The 12,443-nt window shown below is 43.8% G+C and overlaps 1 protein-coding gene across 5 annotated transcripts in view; it reads left to right on the top strand.

Annotated features, from left to right (window-relative positions):
• Positions 1-10,273, top strand: part of CERS3 (ceramide synthase 3) — a 43,849-nt gene extending 33,576 nt beyond the window's left edge. For 4 of the 5 annotated variants that reach the window (XM_030281281.4, XM_072933802.1, XM_072933800.1 and 1 more), the window contains one exon: positions 6,052-10,273. In XM_030281281.4, the coding sequence (XP_030137141.3) occupies positions 6,052-6,183 (132 nt within the window). In that variant the 3' untranslated portion in view covers positions 6,184-10,273. The remainder of the gene's footprint in view (positions 1-6,051) is intronic. The other variant, XM_030281283.4, reaches the window with a different exon arrangement.
• The last annotated feature ends 2,170 nt before the right edge of the window (positions 10,274-12,443 follow it).

Genomic DNA, 12,443 nt, shown 5'->3' with positions numbered 1-12,443 from the left:
GTGAGTTTTGAGCACAGGACACTGCAGGTTCCCCTCAGCAGGAAGCACAGAGCAGCCTGAGCAGGCAGGGATGGGTGTGCAGCAGCTCCAGGCTGGGATTTGTCTTGTGTAACTCAGACTGTGCCTACCACAATTTCCAGGGTCCCTCTGTGACCAGTGGAGGAAGAGTGGTGCCCCCATCTCTGTATATTTGGCTCAGTAAGGAAACTGCATAAACTTTGTTCACTGGGTGCCACTCAAAGTATTCCAATCCCAGCCTTGATGTCAGGGTGGTTACAAGGACTCTGTGGATTTTAGGTATTGCAATATGAATACAGGAAAAAAACATTTCGTGTTAGGTATGCCACTGAAAATGAGGTTGATGTTTAAGTACAGATATCAAGTTTAGATGCATCACAACAGCAATGGAATGGTCTCTGAGGATGTAGGCAATGCTCCTGCTGGACAGAAGGGCCTGTTACAAAGCTGTGTGTTGTGGTCTCAGTCCACAGTGCTGCAAGGCTTCTGCAGGAATACTCTTTAGCAGCTGTGTTGTTTCAAAACATTAATTGAGTGCAGTATCATACCTCACTGAGAACAGCACGCGTGTCTGATCAGCTGTTTTGTAGCCAAAACAGCGTTTCTGAGGAGTAAAAGTGCATGTTCTGATAAAAGTTCATACCACTGAACTCCTTGGCTTAAAGCAAGTTCTGTCCTAGGGTAAAAAAAAGTTCACTATAGAGAACAGCATCAAATGCCTATTATATTGTTCTTTGTTTCTTTGCCAACTGTGGATTTAAAATGGGAATAATGCAAAAAGCAGTGGGACATTATGACTCACTCGGTACCTCCTGGGCTTTTGACATTATGGTAAAGCCCCGCAGGCTGAGGTTCAGTCCCTGATTTCAATCACTCAGCCAGCAGGCTCAGAGCCTGATGAGCTGCAAACAATGCCTTGGGTCTTCACAGCCCCAGTTCCAGGTGTGCTGTGCTGAGTGACACCACCACTCAGGTTTTGGGGGGTTAAATTTACCCCATCAGTCAAAATCAAGGATGTGTTCAAGTAGCAACATCTAGATTTATAAAGCTATTATTTTCAATAATTGTGGAATTACTGGAACTTTTAATTTGTTTTTTATGAGTCTTTTAGTTCCTTCTGAAAACTCTCAGTAGAAAGCTTGGGGAATGGGTATTACATAGAAGAGATAGATTAAATAAGCAGACTTTTTGCCACAAGATGTCCAATACAATTAACTTAGAGGTCTGCATCTTCATTTTAAAACTGCAGAAAACTGTGCATCTTCCATGGAAGATAAACTTTATTTATGTTGCCTAGTGTGTATGAACTGAAAAGGGAAATATATTTTCAGATAAAATCTTCCAGGCTGGAAATACATAAGAGTTTGCTTGAATCCAAATGTATATTGCTTAGTCTCAATAGGAAAGTAAAGACTTATTAAGTCATATGTCAGCTGAGTTGAATTATTGGTGTTGAATTCAACATGTTGAACTCAGCGATTCATCATCTTTATAGTATTATTTGTTAGAAAAGTACCCCCTTCTATCTATTTGGACTGACTTTTTATAATCTCAGTTGTTTATTATCTCTTTTATTTGAGGCAGTCATTGCTGACCTGACTAATGGCTTTCATCTTTGTACTTCAAGCTGTTTCCATATGTGCAGGTGCTGTGGAATTTACTGTCTTTACATTGAAAAATCAAGATCTAGTCAATGTGTTTGTGGATGTTTAAATGAAAATATTTTTAAGGTAGAATTAAGGTATAAGGTTTTGATTTTAATAGAAGATACATTTAAAAATCAGAAAACTCCAACTAAATGTTAAGAATAAATATTTGAAAGTCCACAAATCTAAATTTCACCTGATTAGAAAGCAAAATTCTGGAATCAGCTCTGAATTGTTTTGATACATCAGTACTTGGTATGAGAAGTCCAGTTAAATGTGTGGATGTAAACTATGCTTGGCCCCAAAAATTAATTGGTTCTAGTCTTGTCTAGTTGGGGCCAAATTGAAATCTTTTTATGCTGCTGAGAAGCCTGGAGTCAGTGTTGATCCCACCAGGTGAGTTGGGCCTGGACCATCTCCCACCACTCACATGGACACAGTTGGAATGATGGAATGGTTTGGGTTGGAAAGGACCTTAAAGCCCATCCCATGCCACCCCCTGCCATGGTCAGGGACACTTTCCACTATCCCAGGCTGCTCCAAGCCCTGTCCAGCCTGGCCTTGGACACTTCCAGACATCCATCCACAGCTGCTCTGGCCAGCCTGTGCCAGACCTCCCCACCCTCCCAGGGAACTGACATTTGCTAGGAAGGGCCCTTTCCCTTCTGAGAAAGCAGAGGCACGTTGCTAAGGTTTCCTCTCTGTTTGTAGGATCAATTCACGTTGCTACAATTTATTTTTGCCTATTTAATACTGCCTGGCAGTATTGCCTCTGCTCTAACACTTTCCATTGAACTCCCCTGCTGGGGCAGGTAGGAGCTGTGGCTGCAGTGGGACCTCAGCATGCCCTGGACAAAGATGCCACGTTCCCAGTGAAGGGAGGCAGGGGGGAAGGGTGGTGTCTGCCCAGCCCCATTTCAGCAGTGATTCCCATGGTGTCACCAGCCCAGGGGACAGCAAAGCAACGCTGCCATCAGTTGTCAGCACAGCCCTGTCCTGCTGCTCTCCTCAGCTGCAGCACAGTGCAGGACCAAGGGCTTGTCAGAAGGGAAGAGATCTCCGAGTGCTTTATTGAGAGACAAACTTGTACAATTAGGAGTGAATTCTCTGCTAGTTTAGATGGAGGTTTGAACTGTATTTTTCTGCTTACAAGAGAATTTTGTTCATGTCTTAACTTCAAGAACTCTTTTTATTTCCATGAAGTCGCTTAGAGGGTCCCTTACCATTCATCTAGTGCTAATTACTTCAATGATACATGTTCTAACAGCAGTGAAATGCAAGAAGCCAAAACTACCTTAACAAATACGGCTCATTTAACTAAAAGAGGCAGACTGAGCAGCAGGTGGAAGGGTTAAACAAAAGGAAAAAAAGATTATAAAAGTTTGTAGCTTTGGCTTCACTACAAATGGCTCTCTTGCAGACTTTATAGCATTAGTGTTGCTTCTCATAAACCTTGAAACCATTCATCCATTTAGAAAGATTAAATTGGTTAGTCATCCAGAACAGAAAATGTACACATCCATTTTGTCTGTTACCCAAAACCAGCTGAAGTATAATAAATGCATTTGATGCCATTAAACTAAAGCATTGAGTATTAATGATGGCCTCAGCTGTGGTATTTACAGTTTGCCAGCTCTTGTATTCCTGATAGTATATTCATCTGCTGCTGCTCAGGGACAGTCAGAGCAGAGCCTTTGAGTTGGAAAGCATGAGTATAACATATGATGTGGGGGGCTCAGAGAAAACATCTTGGTATTAAAGTGGGGAAAATCCTAGAAATGTTACAACTTTTGTTATTATTAGAAGGTCAAAGTGAAGAGGCACAAACTTCACTTAGGATAGCCTAATATATTTATAATAGTCTGTTAAACAGTTTGCAAAGACAGGTTTGTTTGGGTTTCCAGTTACAGATGAAGCTATTGCTGTTTCAAGTTCTATCACTTAAACAAGCCAGACAAAAATGGCCAGACTCTCCTAAAGCAGGAATTTGTAGAGGCACTTGGTCAGGAAGCAAGTTTATTATTACAAAATCTAATAAAAATTATATTTAATTTAGCAATTAATATCAGGATTTCAAAAGTATCACTGTCTCCCAGAATTAAGAAAATTTGCAGTAATTACTTCAGAATATGAAAAAATTTAATTCTGCTTCTTTGAAATCTGCAAGATGTTCTCTCAAAGCCAGGGATTTACAGTGGGCTGGAAAAAACATGACATGTTTTTTAATTACTATATATAGTGCCTTTTAATCAGAGCATCCAGCTTGACAACATTAAAAAGGGGAAGCCAGCTCTGAGTTTCCAGTTCCATGCTGGAAATGCCAGCTCATTCCTATAGGAAACAGGAATCAATATCACAAACTGGCCATCATTCCAAGCAGAGCTGTTTGCCAGCTGTTCTCAAGCACATGCCTGAGCACCAGAAATTTGTGTGCAGCATAAGGAAGGACTCCAAATGAAACTCCACAAACTTCCCTGACATTATTCCCACTGAGTCCCTAAGTGCTGTTCCCCGTCACTGCCCACAGAGCAGCCTCAGGGAGATGAGAGCACTTCCAGGGAGTGTAGTGGATTTGGCATCAGACACTGCTTAGGATTAGTTTGCTTTTCTTTCTGAAACATTTCTGGTGGCAGAAAAGCAACAAGTTTCCCCCCACCCCCTCAGCATTTGTATTTTACTGCAAATACAAATGGCAAAAATAGCAGGAGGGAGTGAGGTGATCTGAAAGAGCCAGAACCTCATAAATTGTGTGGGAAAGGCTGTCTTGCCTTTTCTCTAACTGATGGCATGCCAAGTTTATCTTACAGTATTTACAGTTAGATTTGTTTGTTTTGATACCCTTTGTAAGTTGTTAGGGAAAAAGCAAAAGAAAATCTCCAGGAAGTTTATAGTTTGTGATGAGCCAGAGCTCAGGCTTTAATTTGCTTTCTAGCCCTATACTTTTTACTAGGAGTGTAATATATGAAGGGATATGAGATTGCAATTGGATGAGTTATTACTGTGCTGTTATTTATTTTCTCTGTATGAATTTGGTGCTTACGAAAGACCTCAGAGCAGCACTCTAAGGAAGTGGAATTGTTAGTTCATTCCAATAGCAGATACAGGAGGGACAGGAACAACCCTGGTTTCTCCTGCCTGCGTCACTGCTCTGACCTTGGCACAGCACAGGGAGCCCGAGCAGCCTCTGCCTGTGTAGCTGAGGTCCAGATGGATGACATGAGAGCAGATTTAGCCATGATGGAGTGGTCCATGTGTGGTTGTGCAAGCAGGGGATTGTCTGTGCTGAATTCCTGCCAGCTCCAGCACATGGCTCGGGAGCAGAGCTCTGTCATGAGGAGAAGCCCCAGCATCCTGCAGTACAAAAAGACACAAAAAGTGGTGCCCGTGCTCATGAATAAGGAAGAAGGAAGTGTTTTCTGGATGTTCAGCATCACTCACTAGAGCATCCTGCCCTGAGCCTGTGGAGCAGGTCACCCACTGGTGTAGAAAGTCTTCCAGGCAGGTGCTGCTCTTGTGACCTTGTTGTACTGAAGGGAAAATAGGGGTGACTGGTGAAGCTTTGATTGTTTGAAACAAAGTTCTGAACACATTGTAGAGCCTTGGGTTATGGCAGGAGTTGAGAAATAGGAAATTAATGGTGTGTTTTATGTGCCATGACAAACAGCACGGTGTGGTCTCACCTCTCCCTGAAACACGGGGTAGATGTGATGACTTTTCTCTGTGTGGTGGAAGCATTCACTGTTTCCATTTTTGACTGTCTGGGAAGAAGCATGATTGCCAGATGCTAGGAGCTGTCCCTATGGAGCTGGGGAGGGATTTTCCTGAGGGCAGACTGCCTTACTGACCCCTTCCATCCCTGCTCCTGGAGCAGCCATTCTCCCTGTGGGCAGTTCCCTTAGGAGGGTGATAAACCCAAGATGCACAGTGTTGATGTGCTGTGTATACCACTGAGCAGGAAAGAGCATTTTAGGGTCAGCAAGTGTCTTTGAGCAAAGTTGGTGCCAGGAGATGCTGGCACAACTCATCACTGTTTAGTTTACACCTGTCAGAAGCAGGCAGCCTCTCAGCTCCTGTGTTTGGTGAGTGTATTCATCATATCTATCTTTTAAACAATATTCTTTTCATCTTCCCTGCACTTCACAGCTGTTAATTAATCCCACAGCACCCAGGGATTAATAGTCACACTACAGGGAAAAGCAGAAATGAACAAGAAGAGGTCAAGTGGTTGGGCTGAGGTCATGGAAGCAGTTTTGTCTAAAGAACATTTGGTTCTGCAAAATTAAAGCACTGTTAATTGATCTCCCCTTAGATGTCCCCTCCATTTTTGGGGGCAGAGTGTGTTTCTGGGGGGCAGGAAAATATGCTCACAGTGCTTTCTTCTTCCTAGGACTTGAAAGATGATCGGAGTGATGAAGAGGAGGAAGATTCTCTTACAGACACTGAAGAGGAGGCCACAAAGAGTGGCACCAAGAACAGCAGTGGGTCAAGCAAACACCTCCTAAGCAGCAGTCACCACTAGCCCTGTCCTGCCTCACCTCCTGCTGATTCCTGCTCTGGTTTTAGCCCAACCTACAGGACAGGATTTAAGTCTAAAGGCTTGTGAGAGACTGTGATTGATTTATTGTTGGCTACTGGACCTGGAAAAAAGCCCAGTTTAGAGGGGAGGGTGGAATTGCATAACATGACGAAATGTGTTAATGACCCACTTTCGGAATCGTTGCGGAGTGTGTGGAAAGATGTTTGGACACGCTGACTGACAGTGCTCCACAAGGGCAAAGCTCAAGAGAGTCAAGTAATTTAGTGTCCCGTTGATTCTAATGTTGTTTTTCAATCTGATATAAGATATATTTCATCAAACAATTTAAATCACAGAGGTTTCATGGTACGTAGGTAGTGTGAACTCCATTAGGAACCAGAATTACTCAATGTGGGAAAAAGTTGATAGTGCTGTACAGTGACTGACATTTTATCTTTACTTTTCAGTTTAAACCCTCGTCAAAATGGGTATTTTTCTGAGTTATATTTCATTTCCTGGAGGCCAGGGGAAGTGAACATGGAGGAATTCAAATTACTTGTCTGTGAAGGGTTGGCTTCAGTGTAGAAATATAGTCTTTCTCTGAAGTGATAGATAGCTGAAATATTGTGTCAAGGAAGTCACTGTTAAAACAGCAAAATTCAGCCCCAATTCTCCATTGAGTTCCAGGCTTCTCAAATGTCTTTCAGTCATTTTGGCCCAGTGTTAGAACAGAGGGTGAAGAGGGGAAGTGGAAATTGGGAAAAACACCCTCTGCTCCTCAGTGAACTTCAGACCAGAAAGTTAAAACCAAATCTCATCCATTCCCTCTCGTGACCTTGTCTCACAGCTTCGGATGCTGCCTTCTCTGGAGTTCTGATCTGTGGTTCTGGAGTGTTCACTGCAGGTACCTGGGCACTGGGGGTGGCACAGGATGTCACACTGTCACTGCTGTGGGTTCATTTGATACCAGGATCTGTTTTTCCATCTCTGCTCTTTTATAAAATGGGAATCACATCAGCTAGACCCAAACTTGGATGTATGTGACTTCAGCCACATGCTGTTGTTTATGCTGTAACCAGTGAGCAACAGCTGCTGTTACCCAAAGTGCCTCTATCCTAAATTTGCACTTCTGTTCTAACACAAGTGGGGCTGTAGCAGCATTTTCAGTCCCAGGGCTCTCCATGGAGAGCCCAGGCCTTGTAAACAGGGTGGTGCCAGTCCCATTTCCCTCTGCATTAGCTCACAGGGTCATAAAGGATTTGTGTCATAAGTCTGGGAGGCGAGAGGCTCTGCATGTGGTTCTACAGTAGCTGAGCTCATCTGGGGAGCTAAATCCAGTAGTTTGATAGAGGCCAGGGGACCCCTCCTAGAGCAGCCTCAGTGCAGTGTTCAGCTCCATTCCCCTCGGCTGCTCCGGCAGGAATTGGTGACCTACGGGAAGCCTTACAGGATTCACTTGTTTTCCCAAGGTTTCCTTGGCAAGTGGGATGTAATTCAGTGTCTGAAGCATTGAAAGAATGGGAAATGTTTGGGATCTCAGATATGAAGAAGTGGGTTTCATGCAGTTACAAGAAGCTGTAGGAGGGCTTGATTACAGAGGCTTTTTTTACAGTGTCTACATTTTCACTTGTATTTTGACCATTTTGGACCCAAATATGCATGTTTTACTACAAAGGGAATTACACTGAGGAAGGAGCATGGCCTACAGCTTCTGAGAAGGAAGGGAGATGTGTGGTGGTGGAAAAGAACCCCTGTTCTGGTGTTTGTGGTTCAGTGGTGCCACTTGGGCTGAGTGGGCAGAGACCCCTCAACAGCCTTTGGCCACCAGTGCCCTTCCTGCACGGATGAGAATGCCTTAAATACTGCAGGGGGTAGTATGGGGAGTGTAAGCACTGATGGCAGCATGTAAAGCAACTGGAGAGTTTGGCAGGGCACAGTTGATATCGGGGCCTGTTTATTGCCTGCATGAAAAGCACTTTCCTAACAAAACGTGGAAATCCGGCGTCTTGGAGGATTTACACTCCCTTGGGAGAGACAACGGTGCTTTCTTCGAGATGTAACAGGGTTTTGGGAGGTGGCCAGAGTATTATCATTTGATTTTGGTGCCAGAAGCTTTCCTCCTATGACTAGAAAAGGAATTTAGGAAAGGAAACACAAAGAATGGTGTTGTCACAGGAATGAACCTCTGAACAACTACTGATTTTTAAACTGGAATTTATAGTCTCCTTGAGGCCAAAACTTTGCCTTTCCTACTCAGGACAAGTCTCCCACTGAAGCCAATTAACTCTATTGGAGTCTTGCCTAGGAAAAATGTTGGACTGCAGTTATCCAACCTAATTGCAAGAACGGTTGTTCTAAGTTGATGTGAAACTGAGATCTTAAAGGAAGAACAAAGGTAGATAACTACACTCAGATATAAAACTTTAAGACACATTTTGGGTGAGTGCAGAAGAATATGGAAGAAAGTAACATCCTGAAGGTGAAGTCTGGGCACAGTAAACAGATAACTAACATTGCAGTGGGAGGGGGTGGAAGGCAGGCAGGCCATGGAGAGCCCTTTCAGGGATTACTGTCATCGACAGCCAAGGGGATTAGACCTAAAAATTCTGAATGTAAACCACTAGGCCCTGATAATAAATACCCACAGCACAGAAAGAAGTGGGAATGGGCTGTCAGAGTGTCCTCTGTTAACATCAGATTAACATCAGCTTATTCCTGGAGTTATGTGCATTTAACTGATGGAAACTCAGAAACAAGAATCTGAGGTCATGGGGGCACAATTTCTGCTAAAGAAATTTATGTCATGGTGCTTCAAGATTTTCAGTCTGTTCAATGCAACGCAATGAAGATTGAACATGTTTATAATCTTGTTCTGCAAAGAGCCTCAAAGTGCAGGTGCAGAACAACTGTAGGTATCTATAGGAGCACAGATAGACTCTAATATTTTCTTTTTACCATTTCACAGTGTCCTGGTTCAATTAGTTGACACTTTGCATCTGGCTTTGCTGTGTCACTTTGACTGTGCCACATATTTCTAATAGAGCTCTAGACTGAAAATCAAATCTTAGTCCATAAGATGCACGGGAAACTCTTCTGTTCCATTTAATTTCTCTGGATTTAGTTCAGGTATTCCTGTCCATGTGTACTCTGCTTCTTCTGTACTTATGTCAGATTTACCAGCCTGCTCTGCATTGGGTTTACAGATCTCCTTTACTCCACAGAAATCATATTGTCAATTCATGTTATTCTGTATTATCTTTTTTTTGTTGTTCTTAATGCCACTGACTTTGGTCAGCTGAAATACACACTACAAATAAATATTTTTTAAAAAGAGGTGTCTAGGTAAAAATTTTCTTGATTTCTCTGCCTTGCAGTGTCCTCTCTGCTTTCCATTCCCTCCAAGCTTTTCAATGGGAGCATCATTAGTTCAGGAAATAATTCCTTTCTCTTCCAAGATTTTCCATTGCTTGGAAACAGCTGGATGACCCACAACCTTCACAAAACCTAACAGAACTCTCTGTAAATGAACTTGTGTTTTTCTGAACAATTAACAGATGGAGAGGAAGCAAAATTGATGGGGGCATCACCCATCATTTTTATTACTCAAGGTTTATGCTTTGATTAAAGTACTTGTGAGTGCTCCTGAGTACACCAGGAATGTTACACCTGTTTGTGTCTCTACCCAGCTGGGTTTTGAGTGCACATTAGGGTTGCCTAGGAAGTTCTTTGTGTTAGGACTGAGGTGCTACTGCCCAGCAGGTTGTTGTGGGATTATCAGTGGCTCATCACAAGCACCTGTGAGACAGCTCAGACGTGGATCTTCAGCTGGCAAAAGCAGGAAAGCTCTACAGAAAATAAGGGAGCTGTGTTCATTTGTATCAACTGAAAAACTGCTCCATATTTCTTCTTTCCATTTCTGCCTCCCTGGTTGGGAAGATTGCAGAGGTTCTGACTTACCATTTCTTCCCATGGGCAATCAAACAGAAGGAAAGGTGTTTCAGTCCAAATAATGAACTGTAGCAAAACACTTTGGTTTTATTAGCTGATTTTTTTTTTAAGCTTATGAGTAAGATTAAAGGAGATGGAAAACAAACTGAGCAGGGCTGTGTGAGTTTTGGCTACAAACAACTTGCAAACTGTGAAGAATTAAAAAAAAAATGTTGCTGAATTTGGAAGAAAAACATCATCTCCACAGGCACTTCCCCCAGCTGTGGTTTGAAGAGCAGCAGCTCACCAGGAATGACAGTCCATGCTGAGCACAGGGATGCAGCCCAGGTGTGAAAACTCCAGAGCAGGTCCAGGGCTGTTGGCTGCCCTGGAGCTGGGAACCTCTGGTGTGGAGCAGCACATGAACCATGAATGTACCTGGGAGCTGATTTCACTCAAAATCACTGGAAATTATTGTTCCTGGTTCCCTGGCTGTTTGATGGGCTCCCTCCAAGGAAAAGGAGGTGATCAAAGCAGTGTGATCTCCACCCAGGCTGGCTGCAGAGAGCTTCAAGTGGGGTCTGAGAGGTTATTGGATTGGGAGAACCTTCTCTGGGGCTACCTGAAGTTTCTACTGTAGTAGAAGACAAGGCTGAAAGCACAAGTCTGAGCTTTAACACATGAATCTGCAAACACAAAGTCATAACAACCCACACAGGATAATGTTGTTGATGTTCCAATAGTCTCAAGATTTATGAAAATAGCTTCTATTTACTCAGCTGGAGTAAGCCCTATTCTTCTGAGTTTTGTTACCCCATAAAGCATTCAGAGGAGACCCCATAATCATTTTAAAGTCAGAAACATTAAGTGGAATAACAAGTATAAACCTTCTCCACAGTGACTTTGAAGTGCAAGAAGCATGGTCTTGTAGCCTTGGAGCTCTGTTTTGAGCCGGGTGGGAAGAAACAGGTCCCAGGCAGTTGTTTCAGGTGGTGAAAAGTCCATATTTTTCCTACCACAAGAGAAGGTGGTCTAAAAGAAGTTAAGTTGACCAGAGAAATAAGTGATTAAATTTCCACTGAAATTCACAGGAGTTTTTCCCATTATACTGGTGAGAATTAGACCCAGATCTCATGCGACCAGTTACAACAAGGACAGCATGGCACTGCATTCTCTAACCATCAGGCACAGCCTCAGGGCTTCCTCTTCCTGTAGCCCAGGGCAAAATCCTTCCTGGAAAATTGGTATTTCTGTTTGCAGGACACTCACCTGAGCACAGCTCTACCTCTTCCCAAGCTGGGCATGTATCCTTCCAAAGACATTCCTGGCAAAGCAGTCCTCCCCTTTTCAAGGCAGAATCCTCCCTTCCAGTGAGCAAGCTGCTGTCCCCTGCTTGCTCAGGATCTGAGCAATGCCTGGGCTGCTGATGCTAATGCCAACAATCCAAGACCAAATTTACCAGGAAGAGGTGAAAGAGGAGCCATGGTTGTCACAACTGCCTCAGCATGAAGGGAGCAGAGGGAAAGCAGGAGCAAAAATGGCTGGGACAACACAGCATGAGCTCAAACACAGAGCTGACATCACCAAGAAGCACAAAGCAGAGCAGTAACAATAGTAGGAGGAACAAGTCCCAAGAGAAGCAGGAGGAACAAGACAGTAGTTGTGTATCCCGGGGATCAGCATGCCGAGCTGCAGCAGCCAGCGTTGCCTGGACTCAGAGATGAACTTTGCAGCCAGGACAACTCCTTTTCCCCCAGCACCAGCGGCCTCGCACTGAGCCCAGCCAAAGAGTTCCCAGGGCAGGAGCAGAGCAGGAGGATCTGGGAAAAGCTCCTTCACAGAGCTCCCAGTAGGTGAGTGAAGGTCTGGGCTGGGGCTGGGCCAGGGCAGCCACGAGCAGAGCCCAGCAGACCTGCAGCTGTGGCAACGACCCCACACTTCACCTCCAGTTGCTGGGCGAGCCTGACCCCCCTCCTTGGACCTCAGAGCTGGTGTTGTGCTTTTCCTGGCTGACTGGAAATCCCAGAAGTCCTAGAAGAGCTCCTGGAAGATTTGTGTGTTTGCTCTCTACAACAAAGAGCAGGGGAAAGCTGCTAAAAGACCTTCCTACTGCACCTATGGGTAAGTGGCTCAGTTGTCATGGGCTGTAGACAGAACAGAAGTCCTAGGATTACATAAGAATCTGTGGGAAGCAGGAGCTAAATCTTATCAGCTTGTGCTAAATCTTATCAGGCCGTGCAAATTCTACCTAGTTCCTTTGCTGATTTAAAGGAGGAATTATTCAGCAACCTAAGAATGTCGGACAGTAGTGATTGTGTGTTTGCAGCTTTTTTTAT

The sequence above is a fragment of the Taeniopygia guttata genome, chromosome 10, assembly GCF_048771995.1.
Source record: "Taeniopygia guttata chromosome 10, bTaeGut7.mat, whole genome shotgun sequence".
Lineage (NCBI taxonomy): Eukaryota > Metazoa > Chordata > Aves > Passeriformes > Estrildidae > Taeniopygia > Taeniopygia guttata.
This window is presented reverse-complemented; position numbering and strand designations above follow the sequence as displayed.